Genomic DNA, 14,941 nt, shown 5'->3' with positions numbered 1-14,941 from the left:
CAAAATTAGAAACGTATAATATCTGAAAATGTAGCTAGCTAGACTATTTTACCCATATACATGGATGGACGCTTCTTCCTCTCTGTCACGGATGCCATGGTTGCCCTTAGTTTGAAGATGTAATCCGAAACAGGTGTTTTATACAACAGCCTTCTGTGTGTTCTCTTTCCGACTCCGTTTGCATATTTGATATCAAACGCCAGAATTTTCTCCATCTCCTTAGCTATCGTACTCCAATTCCACAGGGCTTTACACTGATTTCAAAACTTGGTTCTCCAGAAAGTGGAGAGCAACACTTTTTCAGTTCTACTATGAAAGGATTACCTACACATACTGACCAGCTCATGTTATAGACAGAATCGTGCTACATGGCAGACCAATCCAAACTCATCTCTCGGCATGTCCAGCCCACCCATTATCTCAGCCAATCATGGCTAGCGGGAAGGGTCCTGTCTTTTTCCATGGCTAAACCAACTAGGCTCGTAATTAAAAAAATGGTATTCGTATTTACAGATGGCATACAAGTTTGTTATTAAGGCACATCAAAGTTCACATATTCCAGAAGGCATTTCTGCCAAAAAACAGATTTAGATTTTTCTTTTTTTATATATGTTCACATTTCTCTCCTGTAAAGTAGTGACGTGCGACATACGCCAAGTTTCCTGAAACTAGTCACATTTGAACTAAAAGCTTATCTTTTGAGCTAACAATAGCGTATCTAAGAGTGGAGTTCAACGAATGGGTAGACAACAATACAATGATAACACTTAGAAAGGATGGGAGGTAGACCAAGCCCGGCTTAGGTAATGTCTCTAATTCGATATCTTAACGCGGCCTAAGTAAGATCGAGAGAGATGGGAGAAACAAAGAGAAGATGAGAGAGATCGAGAGAGGGGAGTGTGAGAGGAAAAAAGAGGGAGGATGTTAGTGATCTGAAAAGTGAGAAGTGGAAGTGTTGATTTAAGATGAGTTCTATCTAATGCCTCAACACACTGCATAACATACGACAAGAATAATTAGGCGTTAACGGTTAAACTCATAAGCTGTCATGGATGTTAAGCTTGTCTCTTGGTATGCCCTGATCTCCCTCCCTTTTGATGCCTCTGATGAAAATAGCAATTCCCAAGAGACAAATGGGAATGGTTTGAAATTCCTCAAAAGAGTTGTTTTGCTCTTGTGTTTTGTTGCTTGCGGTGGCTCCAAAATATATTTTGAAGCTTCCTTACTTAGGCTTTTGAGTGAAAATGAAAGGTTTGTTTGAGCGATATGTTTATGCCCCCCTTTTGAAGGCCCTTGGGTCAATATTGTTGTTGTTGTTGGGAACTCAGTCGGTCTCACTGTTGCAAGTTGGAATAGTAGAGTACACAAGGTGCAATTTCGAAATTTGGTTCTGCATCAGCAGTTTTTCTCTTATGTCAGTCACTGATAGTCACACTTAGCCCATGTCAGCTAACATTTTTTAGATTGGTACCTTAGCCTAGCGGCCATCTATCTAAATTGAGTAATCGTGGTCGAATTACCGGCCAGGGGCCCCCATTGATTTTATTAGTCAGTCTCACAGATATCATGTTAAAACCTGCAAACATTTCTCTCAGCCCCATGGCAAAATGAGTAGAATTGCATGAAATTAGTTATAAAATTATTAACTCTTCTTTCCGCTCCATGGCAAAATGTGTAGAATTGCACGAAAAAAATAAAAAAAATTCTCTCCACTGTCAAGAGTGAGGAGCTGGGGCCTACCGAGTGGTGCAGCGGTCTAAGGCACTGCAGTGCTTGAGGCTTCACTACAGATCCGGGTTTGATCCCGGGATGTGTCGCAGCCGGCCACGACCGGGAGACCCATGAGGCGACACACAATTGGCCCAACGTCGTCTGGGTTAGGGGAGGGTTTGGCCAGCTGGGATGTCCTTGTCCCATCGCGCTCTAGCGACTCCTGTGGCGGGCCGGGCGCCTGCACGCTGACACGGTCGCCAGTTGTATGGTGTTTCCTCCGACACATAGGTGCGGCTGGCTTCTGGGTTAAGTGGGCAGTGTGTCAAGAAGCAATGCGGCTTGGCTGGGTCGTGTTTCGGAGGATGCATGGCTCTCGACCTTCGCCTCTCCTGAGTGTGTACGGGAGTTGCAGCGCTGAGACAAGACTTTAACTACCGATTGGATATCACGAAATTGGGGAGAAAAAGTGGTAAAAAGTACCAAAAGCAGCTCCGCTAGCAACTGCGGCCCCTTCAGATTTTTTGTGGCCCCCATCCCTGGTTTATGCCAAACCCATGGGTACTCTCCATTATTGCTGCTTAATTCCAAGCTGAAATTAGAGCATAGATTTCCTGTTACTGACTATATTAAAGACATCACTCTTTGTCAAACTTAATCATGGGCTTATGGCTTCAGAGAGGGAGAGTTGGGGAGAGAGTGTGTGTGTGTGTGTGTGTGCACGACTTGTGTTTGTGTGTGTGTGTGTGTACGACTTGTGTTTGTGTGTGAGCTCGTACATGTGTTAAAGCCTCTACTAATTAATGATTAAATAGCTGCCATGTTGGCTTGTCCTTTGTAGTCAGTCATTGTAAGCTGGATGGCTCCTGCAAGTACTAGAGCACCCTACAATGATGGATGACTCTGAATGCAGTCGGAATTAATTGACACGCTTTAAGAACGACTGAATTAATAGTCTGTTAGCCAACGCTGGGATCGGAATTAATAAACCTGAGTTTAAAGTAAGATTTGATCCGAATCGATAGCACGGTGGGAGATGAATTAGGCCTAGTACATGATGTTCTGCTCGGATTTGATTAACCTGATTTTAATATGGAGTAACATTCCTTATTCACAATTTTAAATGGTTTCAAAGGAAAATTCTGACGAATGTTTAATGTTACATGCAAGATTTATTTGAATATGAAAAGCCACATCGTATATCAAAGGAGTTCAAACACTGCAGGGGTGAGGAAAGAACATTTTTGACTTCTCACGTCTACTTTGTATAAAGTATTAAATCTTTCAGTATTCACATTGTAAACACACATGTGTTTACAGGAGTCACATGAATGACACTAATTGAGACACCTGAATGACTGTGAATGATTGTTACGTCTCTGATTGTTTGTCTGCATAACCAGAATGACAGATAGTTACTACGTTGAGGTTTTCAGTCACCTGAATGACACTTCTCTTTTTTGGTGCTGTGCAGTGTGTGTGCATCACCCATATGACAGCTGTCATATTTTGTGCTGTGCGTTAGTGTGCATAACCTGACCAACCACAGGCTTTCTAACACAGGATGTTTTACGACGGCGCTCTGCGCCTGGCTCCTAAATGTCGGTGGAAACGGGTAGCGGCGCTGACGGAAGGTGGATTCTGACAGGGCTGGCCCACCCCCCAGTCTACCACTTTCTCCACTCTCCCAGGGTGACAGTTGGATTTACAGCCCATTTAAGTTGTTACAGAGAGAACATTGAGGGTATTACACAGGGAACAAGGCTGTATTTGTGGGAGTACTTGGAAAGGTACATGTCTTCTCTTTATTAGTCTGACATATGAATTTGGTGTTACAGTGTTGGTCTGAATAGTAGGCTAGTTGAATTTAGGAATGTGTGCCATTACACACTGGTGTGCAGTATATAGGATGTGGTTTTGGCAGTACAGGGCTCTCTCTCTCTCTCTCTCGCTTGCTCGCTCTGTCGCTCGCTCTGATTGATCCTCCTCCTCTGTTTCCTCAGAACGCTGAGGTGTCTGTCTTCGAGGTCAACATCCGCTTCATCGGAGGACTGCTGGCCGCATATTACCTCTCTGGACAGGAGGTAACTATTCACCTGGGATTAGTTTACACTGTGTGTGTGTGTGTGTGTGTCCACTGTGTGTGTGTGTTCACGGTGTGTGTGTGCAAAAGGGGGAGTCTTTGCTGTGTGTGAGTATTGTGGGAGGCGGGGGATGGTTTACTTTGTAGTGTGCAGGTATTTGACAGGCTCTTGATGAAGCACCAGAGTTTGTTCGGCTGAACAGAATGCAAAAGAGGTAGAGAAGCGAAGAGGCAGGGGAGAGCGAAATGAAAAATAGGGTCAGATTAGGAATGCAAAGAGAGTGAAAGCAAAGGAGGAGAGGAGAAAGGGGGATAGTGATCACAGCTTCGTCTTTCATTAGCCAGACTCTGGGGAGTGATGGAGGCCCACAGGTTAGAAAAGGTCTCCTGAGAAATAACACTCCCTTCAGGTGCACCATGTTAATGAACACACACAGACCTCCCAACGTTCTCATCTGCCCTCTGGCTCTAATGGAAATCAACACAAATCCCCCCCCCCCGCTCTCTCCCCCTCTTTTTTCTTTCTCTCTCTCCCTCTCGCTCCCCTGCCCTGCGGTATCAGTCATCTCCCTCTCCCTGCTCCTATTAGAGGAATTTGAGTGGTGGAATTGAGCTCCAGCCATGCGTTTCGGCCTCTCTGCCGGCCCCACACTCCTCATCTAATAGGAGCAGATCCCTGGCCCTGCTCCCTGCTCCCTCTTAATGCTCATCTCTCATTCTCCTTTCTTTCACTCCCTTGCTTAACTTTCACCTGCCTCTTCTCGTTCAGTCTCTGACGTTACTCTCACCTCTCCCTCTCTCCCCCTCTGAATAAATGGTGATAATTCAGCAGAGGCTGGAGGAGTGGTGTGGTAAGGAATCAGATGTTGAGGCTGGAGGAGTGGTGTGGTAGGGAATTAGAGAGCTGTTGAGACTGGAGGAGTGGTATGGTAGGGATCATAGATGTTGAGGCTGGAGGAGTGGTGTGGTAGGGAATCAGATGTTGAGGCTGGAGGAGTGGTGTGGTAGGGAATCAGATGTTGAGGCTGGAGGATGGTGTGGTAGGGAATCAGATGTTGAGGCTGGAGGAGTGGTGTGGTAGGGAATCAGATGTTGAGGCTGGAAGAGTGGGGGATGGTAGGGGTGCTATCGTTCGTCCCATTGGGTTATAACTCTTCTTTGTGAGTCCTTTATTCCGTATGTGTGCATGCCAGAGAACTAGCCCCGCCATGCAGTGATGGATGATGTTTACTCCTCTCCTCTGTCCCCTCATCCCTCCCCTCCACTCTCCCCCTCTCTCCTCTCTTCATTCCCTCCTCTTTCTCCACTCTGCCAGTTTCATCGCTTAATTTTTTCTATCACAAACTCCTTCACACTGCCCCTCTCCTTTCATTTCTCTACTCTTCTCTTTAACTACTCTATGTTCCCCCTCTTGTCACAACCTCTACACTACCCCTCTCCTTTCATTTCTCTCTCCTGAAAGGTGCTAGTGCCTCTGGGATATGTAGTTTAGGTGAAAGATCCTCTGGTAGGCTGGGCGATATCGAATTAATTGGAATATATGTTTTGGGGCGATATTCCAAATGCCTGTATCGCAAGAATCGTTTGTCCATTTGTCCGCTTGTTCTCATTACTTTTTGGTCTCGTCTCCTTCGCTCCTTCTGTGCTGTGTGCACCTTCCCATTTATACACACACACCAAGCCCCTCCCCCCACACACCAAGCCCCCCCGCTGCCACTCACAACAACCAAGTTTAGAGATCACTTCTTCCTCTCTGACAAGCGGTTTCAACTCGCTATTTGTATTTGACGTTTGGTCCAACAGAATCGGTCATATGGAGACCGAAACACATTGAGACATTATTTTACTGTAATAGAGGAGAAGTTAACCTTTCTAACGATACCCTTTTTATGTCTCAACTCCTCAGATTGTGCGCAGAGCAGACACTACTAAAACGGGAGTTCAATGAATAATGATTCTGGAAAATGAATGCTCAGTTTGTCATTCGCGATGTTGCAGTACCATGTACCGCAAGCAGCATTTTAGCCAAAGACTGTTATACTAGCTGTCTAGTCTGCGTTTTATAATAATAATAATAATATAATATGCCATTTAGCAGATGCTTTTATCCAAAGCGACTTACAGTCATGCGTGCATACATTTTTTTTTGTGTGTGTATGGGTGGTCCCGGGGATCGAACCCACTACCTTGGCGTTACAAGCGCCGTGCTCTACCAGCTGAGCTACAGAGGACCACTTTATAAATGTGCAATAAGCATAAAACACAATTATATAAGGAATTGGCAACTCGTTCTCATTGAGAAATAAGGTAGGCCACTTGATTTCAACTTCTGAACAAAGTGGACAGGCTAGCATGCTGTATAAACAGAGAAATTCCAGTTGGCTAAACTTGAAATTAAAGATTAGCTGGCTTCTCACGAGCGTGTGGGCTTGTACTTGAGAGATTGTTTGAGACCTGTGTTCATTTTCTATAATGCCTGCTACAAGAAGTTAGTAATTATTAGTGAATGAGCGTTATGCATGGTTCTGGTTAAATTTGTAACAAAGGGCATTTTCATAGACTTGAAAGCCAGATCAGTGATTATTGCAAAAAAGCAGATTAAACTATTTTGATAAAATAATTACATTATTAGTGGGTCTTATGGTTGTGGAAGGCTTATATTTAGCCTGGGTATAATTTCACAAGCCCTGAATTCATTTGTTTATTGCTGACTGTTTGAAATGCAGTGTATTTGATATTTTAATTGTATAACAAAGCTTATTTAAATATATTTTTTTAGAAGATCAAGGTATACACTACCGTTAAAAAGTTTGGGGTCACTTAGAAATGTCCTTGTTTTCGAAAGAAAAGCACATTTTTTGTCCATTAAAATAACATCAAATTGATCCAAAATACAGTGTAGACATTATTAATGTTGTAAATGGCTATTGTAACTGGAAACGGCAGATTTTTTTTATTTATGGAATATCTACATAGGCGTACAGAGGCCCATTATCAGCAACCATCAGTCCTGTGTTCCAATGGCACATTGTGTTTGCTAATCCAAGTTTATCATTTTAAAAGGCTAATTGATCATTAGAAAACCCTTTTGCAATTATGTTAGCACATCTGAAAACTGTTGTGCTGATTTAAAGAAGCAATAAAACTGGCCTTCTTGAGACTAGTTGAGTATCTGGAGCATCAGCAATTGTGGGTTCGATTACAGGATCAAAATGGCCAGAAACAAATAACTTTCTTCTGAAACTCGTCAGTCTATTCTTGTTCTGAGAAATGAGCAGGAGGACAAATACATTAGTGTAGTAGTTTGAGAAACAGACGCCTCACAGGTCCTCAAGTGGCAGCTTCATTAAATAATACCCGCAAAACACCAGTCTCAACGTCAACAGTGAAGAGGTGACTCCGGGATGCTGACCTTCTAGGCAGAGTTGCAAAGAAAAAGCCATCTCTCAGACTGGCCAATAAGAAGAAAAGATTAAGATGGGCAAAAGAACACTGGACTTTTTACATTTACATCATTTAGCCAGAGCGACTTACAAATTGGTGCATTCAACTTATGATAGACAGTGGGACAACCACTTTTTTTTCTCTTCTTTCTTTTATGGTGGGGGGGGGGGGGGGGGGGGTAGAAGGATTACTTTATACTATTCCAGGTATTCCTTAGAGGTAGGGTTTCAAGTGTCTCCGGAAGGTGGTCAGTGACTCTGCTGTCCTGGCGTCGTGGGGGAGCTTGTTCCACCATTGGGGTGCCAGAGCAGCAAAAAGCTTTGACTGGGCTGAGCAGGAACTGTAGAGGTAGGGGAGCTAACAGGTCAGAGGTGGATGAACGTAGTGCCCTCGTTTGGGTGTAGGGTCTGATCAGAGCCTGAAGGTAAGGAGGTGCCGTTCCCCTCACAGCTCCGTAGGCAAGCACCATGGTCTTGTAGTAGATGCGAGCCTCAACTGGAAGCCAGTGGAGTGTGCGGAGGAGCGGAGTGACATGAAAGAACTTGGGAAGGTCGAACACCAGACGGGCTGCGGCGTTCTGGATAAATTGTAGGGGTTTAATGGCACAGGCAGGGAGCCCAGCCAACAGCGAGTTGCAGTAATCCAGACGGGAGATGACAAGTGCCTGGATTAGGACCTGTGCCGCTTTCTGTGTAAGGTAGGGTCGTACTCTGCGAATGTTGTAGAGCATGAACCTGCAGGATCGGGTCACCGCTTTGATGTTAGCAGAGAACGACAGGGTGTTGTCCAGGGTCACGCCAAGGTTCTTTGCACTCTGGGAGGAGGACACAATGGAGTTGTCAACCGTGATGGCGAGATCATGGAGCGGGCAGTCCTTCCCGGGAGGAAGAGCAGCTCCATCTTGCCGAGGTTCAGCTTGAGGTGGTGATCCGACATCCACACTGATGTCTGCCAGACATGCAGAGATGCGATTCGCCACCTGGTTATCAGAAGGGGGAAAGGAGAAAATTAATTGTGTGTCGTCTGCGTAGCAATGATAGGAGAGACCATGTGAGGATATGACAGAGCCAAGTGACTTGGTGTATAGAGAGAATAGGAGAGGGCCTAGAACTGAGCCCTGGGGGACACCAGTGGTGAGAGCACGTGGTGCGGAGACAGATTCTCGCCATGCCACCTGGTAGGAGCGACCTGTCAGTTAGGACGCAATCCAAGAGTGAGCAGCGCCGGAGATGCCCAACTCGGAGAGGGTGGAGAGGAGGATCTGATGGTTCACAGTATCAAAGGCAGCGGATAGGTCTAGAAGGATAAGAGCAGAGGAGAGAGAGTTAGCTTTAGCAGTGCGGAGAGCCTCTGTGACACAGAGAAGAGCAGTCTCAGTTGAATGACCAGTCTTGAAACCTGACTGGTTTGGATCAAGAAGGTCATTCTGAGAACGATAGCAGGAGAGTTGGCTAGAGATGGCACGCTCAAGAGTTTTGGAGAGAAAAGAAAGAAGGGATACTGGTCTGTAGTTGTTGACACCGGAGGGATCGAGTGTAGGTTTTTTGAGGAGGGGTGCAACTCTCGCTCTCTTGAAGACTGAAGGGACATGGCCAGCGGTCAAGGATGAGTTGATGAGCGAGGTGAGGTAAGGGAGAAGGTCTCCGGAAATGGTCTGGAAAAGAGAGGAGGGGATAGGGTCAAGCGGGCAGGTTGATGGGCGGCCGGCCGTCACAAGTCGCAAGATTTCATCTGGAGAGAGAGGGGAGAAAGAAGTCAAAGCATAGGGTAGGGCAGTGTGAGCAGGACCAGCGGTGTCATTTGACTTAATAAATAAGGATCGGATGTCGTCAACCTTCTTTTCAAAATGGTTGACGAAGTCATCCACAGAGAGGGAGGAGGAGGAGAATTCAACAGGGAGGAGAAGGTGGCAAAGAGCTTCCTAGGGTTAGAGGCAGAGGCTTGAAATTTAGAGTGGTAGAAAGTGGCTTTAGCAGCGGAAACAGAGGAAGAGAATGTAGAGAGGAGGGAGTGAAAAGATGACAGGTCCTTAGGGAGTCTAGTTTTCCTCCATTTCCGCTCGGCTGCCCGGAACCCTCTTCTGTGAGCTCGCAATGAGTCGTCAAGCCACGTAGCAGGAGGGAAGGACCGAGCCGGCCGGGAGGATAGGGGACATAGAGAGTCAAAAGATGCAGAAAGGGAGGAGAGGAGGGTTGAGGAGGCAGAATCAGGAGAGCGAGAGAGAAAAGGATACAAAGTAGTGGTCGGAGACTTGGAGGGGAGTTGCAGTGAGATTAGTAGAAGAACAGCATCTAGTAAAGATGAGGTCAAGCGTATTGCCTGCCTTGTGAGTAGGGGGGGATGGTGAGAGGGTGAGGTCAAAAGAGGAAAGGAGGGGAAAGGAGGCAGAGAGAAATTAGTCAAAGGCAGACGTAGGGAGGTTAAAGTCACCCAGAACTGTGAGGGGTGAGCCATCCTCAGGAAAGGAACTTATCAAGGTGTCAAGCTCATTGATGAACTCTCCAAGGGAACCTGGAGGGCGATAAATGATAAGGATGTTAAGCTTGAATGGGCTAGTGACTGTGACAGCATGGAATTCAAATGAGGAGATAGACAGATGGGTCAGGGGGAAAAAGAGAGAATGTCCACTTGGGAGAGATGAGGATTCCTGTGCCACCGCTGCGCTGACCAGATGCTCTTGGGGTATGCGAGAACACATGGTTAGACGTGGAAAGAGCAGTAGGAGTAGCAGTGTTTTCTTTGCAACTCTGCCTAGGTCAGCATCCCGGAGTCGCCTCTTCACTGTTGACGTTGAGACTGGTGTTTTGCGGGTACTATTTAATGAAGCTGCCAGTTGAGGACCTGTGAGGCGTCTGTTTCTCAAACTAGACACTCTAATGTATTTGTCCTCTTGCTCAGTTTGCCCCGGGGCCTCCCACTCCTCTTTCTATTCTGGCTATAGCCAGTTTGCACTGTTCTGTGAAGGGAGTAGTACACAGCGTTGTACGAGACCTTCAGTTTCTTGGCAATTTCTCGCATGGAATAGCCTTCATTTCTCAGAACAAGAATAGACTGACGAGTTTCATAAGAAAGTTATTTGTTTCTGGCCATTTTGATCCTGTAATCGAACCCACAATTGCTGATGCTCCAGATACTCAACTAGTCTCAAGAAGGCCCGTTTTATTGCTTCTTTAATCAGCACAACTGTTTTCAGCTGTGCTAACATAATTGCAAAAGGGTTTTCTAATGATCAATTAGCTTTTTAAAATGATAAACTTGGATTAGCAAACACAATGTGCCATTGGAACACAGGACTGATGGTTGCTAATAATGGGCCTCTGTATGCCTATGTAGATATTCCATTAAAAATAAGCCTTTTCCAGCTACAATAGCCATTTACAACATTAACAATGTCTACACTGTATTTCTGATCAATTTGATGTTATTTTAATGGACAAAAAAATGGCTTTTCTTTCGAAAACAAGGACATTTCTAAGTGACCCCAAACCTGTGAACGGTAGTGTATATTGTGAATCGCCCATACGTTGTAAAAATATTTTTAGGCCATATCGCCCAGCCCTAGCTTCTGGGATATGTAGATTAGGTGAAAGGTGCTAGTGTCTCTGGGATATGTAGTTCAGGTGAAATCAGCTGGTGCTCTACTGTTGAGACCAGGAGGACAACAGCTAACAGCCTGTGCAGAGTAATAACCTCTCCGCAGAGAGAGAAACAATGGAGGGAGAGAGACTGGAGAGAGGGGCGGGGAGAGACATAGAGAGACTGGGGAGAGAGAGAAACATAGAGAGCAAGCTGATTGCAGAGAGAAAACAGGAGAAGGGAGCAGGTCTTGTAATGGAAGATAATGAGCTGGGACACTGACACTTCAGCTAGACAGCTGTCTCTGCAATACATGTTTTTCCTTCCTTTCTCCCTTTCTCCCTCCATCTCTCTCGCTCTCCCTGGTTTATCATGTATGCTGTGCTCTACTTTGCTATCTGTCTTTCAGTGTGGTGCTGTGTGTCTGTCTCGCTGGGGAGTGATTGACTCACTTTCATATTGTCAAACATGGAGCCCATCAAATGCAGAACGCTGCTCCCTCTGTCATACTGGCTGGCTGCCACTGCACCTAGGGAAGGGGAGAGGGAGAGAGGGATGTGGAAGAGCGCGGGAGAGAGGGATGTGGAAGAGCGCGTGAGGGACAGACGAGGAAGAGCGCGTGAGGGACAGACGAGGAAGAGCGCGTGAGGGAGAGACGTGGAAGAGCGCGTGAAGGAGAGACGTGGAAGAGCGCGTGAAGGAGAAGTGGAAGAGCGCGTGAAGGAGAAGTGGAAGAGCACGTGAAGGAGAAGTGGAAGAGCGCGTGAGGGAGTGACGTGGAAGAGCACGTGAGGGAGAGATGTGGAGAGAGAGATGTGGAAGAGAGCGTGAGGGAAGGATGGGGAGAGAGGGTGAGGGAGAGATATGGTAGAGCGATGTGGAAGAGTGTGAGGGAGAGCGATGTGGAAGAGAGCGTGAGGGAAAGATGGGGAGGGAGAGATGTGGAAGAGAGCGTTATGGGAGAGATGTGGAAGAGATCCTGATGGGAGAGATGTGGAAGCGAGAGGTGAGGGAGAGCGATGTGGAATAGAGAGTGAGGGAGAGATGGAGAGAGATTTGGAAGAGAGCGTGAGGGAGAGATGGAGAGAGATTTGGAAGAGAGCGAGGGAGAGATGTGGAAGAGAGTGTGAGGGAGTGATGGGGAGAGAGACGTGGAAGAGAGCGTGAGGGGAAATGGAGAGAGAAATGTGGAAGAGAGCGTGAGGGAGAGAGGTGTGGAAGACAGCGTGAGGGAGAGAGATGTGGAAGAAAGTGCGAGGGAGAGATGCGGAAGAGAGCGCGAGGGAGAGATGTGGAAGAGAGCGTGAGGGATAATGGGGAGAGAGATGTGGAAGAGTGTGAGGGAGAGATGGGTAGAGAGCGTAAGGGAGAGTTGTGGGAGAGAGATGTGAGGGAAGGCGATGTGGAAGAGAGAGAAGTGAGGGAGAGCGATGTGGAAGAGAGCGTGAGGGAGAGATGGGGAGAGAGATGTGAGGGAGAGAGAGAGATGTGGAAGAGCATGGGGGAGAGAGAGATGTGGGGGAGAGAGATGTGGAAGAGAGAGAGATGTGGAAGAGAACGTGAGGGAATGAGAAAGAGAAGTGATTGCTACACTGCAGATGAACAGTAGGCATTAATATGGATGTGAGAGAATCAGCTAAGTCTTACAGGCCATTTAGAAGATAATCATGCAATTTAATTGGCTAAGTTGGTGGGCCTACAATCCTCTTGATTGGCCAGAATGGCCTGAGCTCACTGAGCAAACTTAACATGTGTAAATATTTGTATGAACATAACAAAATTCAACAACTGAGACATAAAACTGAACAAGTTCCACAGACGTGACTAACAGAAATTGAATAATGTGTCCCTGAACACAGTGTCTGGTGTGGCCACCAGCTGCATTAAGTACTGCAGTGCATCTCCTCCTCATGGACTGCACCAGATTTGTCAGTTCTTGCTGTGAGATAATAATAATAATAATATAATATGCCATTTAGCAGACGCTTTTATCCAAAGCGACTTACAGTCGTGCGTGCATACATTTTTGTGTATGGGTGGTCCCGGGGATCGAACCCACTACCTTGGCGTTACAAGCGCCGTGCTCTACCAGCTGAGCTACAGAGGACCACATGTTACCCCACTCTTCCACCAAGGCACCTGCAAGTTCCAGGACATTTCTGGGGGGAATGACCCTAGCCCTCATCCTCCGATCCAACAGGTCCCAGACGTGCTCAATGAGATTGAGATCCGGGCTCTTCGCTGGCCATGGCAGAACACTGACATTCCTGTCTTGCAGGAAATCACGCACAGAAAGAGCAGTATGGCTGGTGGCATTGTCATGCTGGAGGGTCATGTCAGGATGAGCCTGCAGGAAGGGTACCACATGAGGGAGGAGGATGTCTTCCCTGTAACGCACAGCGTTGAGATTGCCTGCAATGACGACAAGCTCAGTCTGATGATGCTGTGACACACCGCCCCAGACCATGACGGACCCTCCAAATCGATCCCGCTCCAGAGTACAGGCCTCGGTGTAACGCTCATTCCTTCGACGATAAACGCAAATCCGACCATCACCCCTGGTGAGACAAAACCGCGACTCGTCAGTGAAGAGCACTTTTTGCCAGTCCTGTCTGGTCCAGCGATGGTGGGTTTGTGCCCATAGGCGACGTTGTTGCCGGTGACGTCTGGTGAGGACCTGCCTTACAACAGGCCTACAAGCCCTCAGTCCAGCCTCTCTCAGCCTATTGCGGACAGTCTGAGCATTGATGGAGGGATTGTGCGTTCCTGGTGTAACTCGGGCAGTTGTTGTTGCCATCCTGTACCTGTACCGCAGGTGTGATGTTTGGATGTACCGATCCTGTGCAGGTGTTGTTACACGTGGTCTGCCACTGCGAGGACGATCAGCTGTCCGTCCTGTCTCCCTGTAGCGCTGTCTTAGGCGTCTCACAGTACGGACATTGGAATTTATTGCCCTGGCCACATCTACAGTCCTCATGCCTCCTTGCAGCATGCCTAAGGCACGTTCACGCAGATGAGCAGGGACCCTGGGCATCTTTCTTTTGGTGTTTTTCATAGTCAGTAGAAAGTCCTCTTTAGTGTCCTAAGTTTTCATAACTGTGACCTTAATTGCCTACCGTCTGTAAGCTGTTAGTGTCTTAATGACCGTTCCACAGGTGCACGTTCATTAATTGTTTATGGTTCATTGAACAAGCATGGGAAACAGTGTTTAAACACTTTACAATGAAGATCTGTGAAGTTATTTGGATTTTTACGAATAATCTTAGAAAGACAGGGTCCTGAAAGAGGGACGTTTCTTTCTTTGTTGAGTTCGGTATATGAGAAATAATAAAGGAATGACAAAGGGGTAAGTTAAACGATGAATAACTAGCATGGTGAAGTATAAACGGTGTAAACCCCATAGACATACAGACGTGTGAGTTGACTTAATCCTGTCTCTCCCTGGAGCCTTTGAGGGCCTTCTTCCTAAACTGGCTCATTCACCAGATTTCACAGTATACCTTCTAATCCTTTTATGGGACTCCATTACATGTACATAGTGGCATACTCCCCCAGAGAGAGAGATGATAAATAGTGTGTGTGTGTGTGTGTGTGTGTTTTGTGCCTATGTATGTGTGTTAGGGCTGCACAATTAATCAAATTCACATCGAAATCAAAATATTGACCTGTGCAGAGATCCAAATCGCATGCAATGTTATTAAACGCATTTTAGCCGGGTGTAATGTTCATTTTTATAGTTAACTCAGTTTTTTTCTGCTTTTGTGGCTGCTTCCCACACACCCAAGCCATGCCACTCAAGTAGCACAGTTCCTACTCCTCACTCTTAGATTCACTATGTTTGCATGCTGTTCTGTTAGGTGAAATGCAGTCAACCCATTGTTCCAAACACGAACAATGCTCCTTTCCACGTTGCTTCTTAATATAAATAATTATATTTCTGTGATTCTAAGTTTACCCAAGTGTTTTGATCTATATCGCACGTCAAATCGCAATATTTGAATTTGATTGAATTCAATTTTTTGCCTATATCGTGCAGCCCTTATGTGTTTGTGTGCTTTATAGTGTGTTTGTGTGTGCGTATGTGCATGTATGTGCCTGTGTATGCATGTGTGTGCTCCCTGGCAGGCT

The 14,941-nt window shown here is 46.3% G+C and overlaps 1 protein-coding gene across 1 annotated transcript in view; it reads left to right on the top strand.

Moving 5' to 3' along the window:
• The window catches only part of LOC121536877 (mannosyl-oligosaccharide 1,2-alpha-mannosidase IB-like), a 103,477-nt gene that overhangs the window by 62,774 nt on the left and 25,762 nt on the right, over positions 1-14,941 (top strand). The window contains exon 6 of the mRNA XM_045214334.1: positions 3,714-3,794. Coding sequence (XP_045070269.1) covers positions 3,714-3,794 — 81 coding nt within the window. The remainder of the gene's footprint in view (positions 1-3,713; positions 3,795-14,941) is intronic.

This window comes from Coregonus clupeaformis, unplaced genomic scaffold, assembly GCF_020615455.1.
Source record: "Coregonus clupeaformis isolate EN_2021a unplaced genomic scaffold, ASM2061545v1 scaf0236, whole genome shotgun sequence".
NCBI lineage: Eukaryota > Metazoa > Chordata > Actinopteri > Salmoniformes > Salmonidae > Coregonus > Coregonus clupeaformis.
This window is presented reverse-complemented; position numbering and strand designations above follow the sequence as displayed.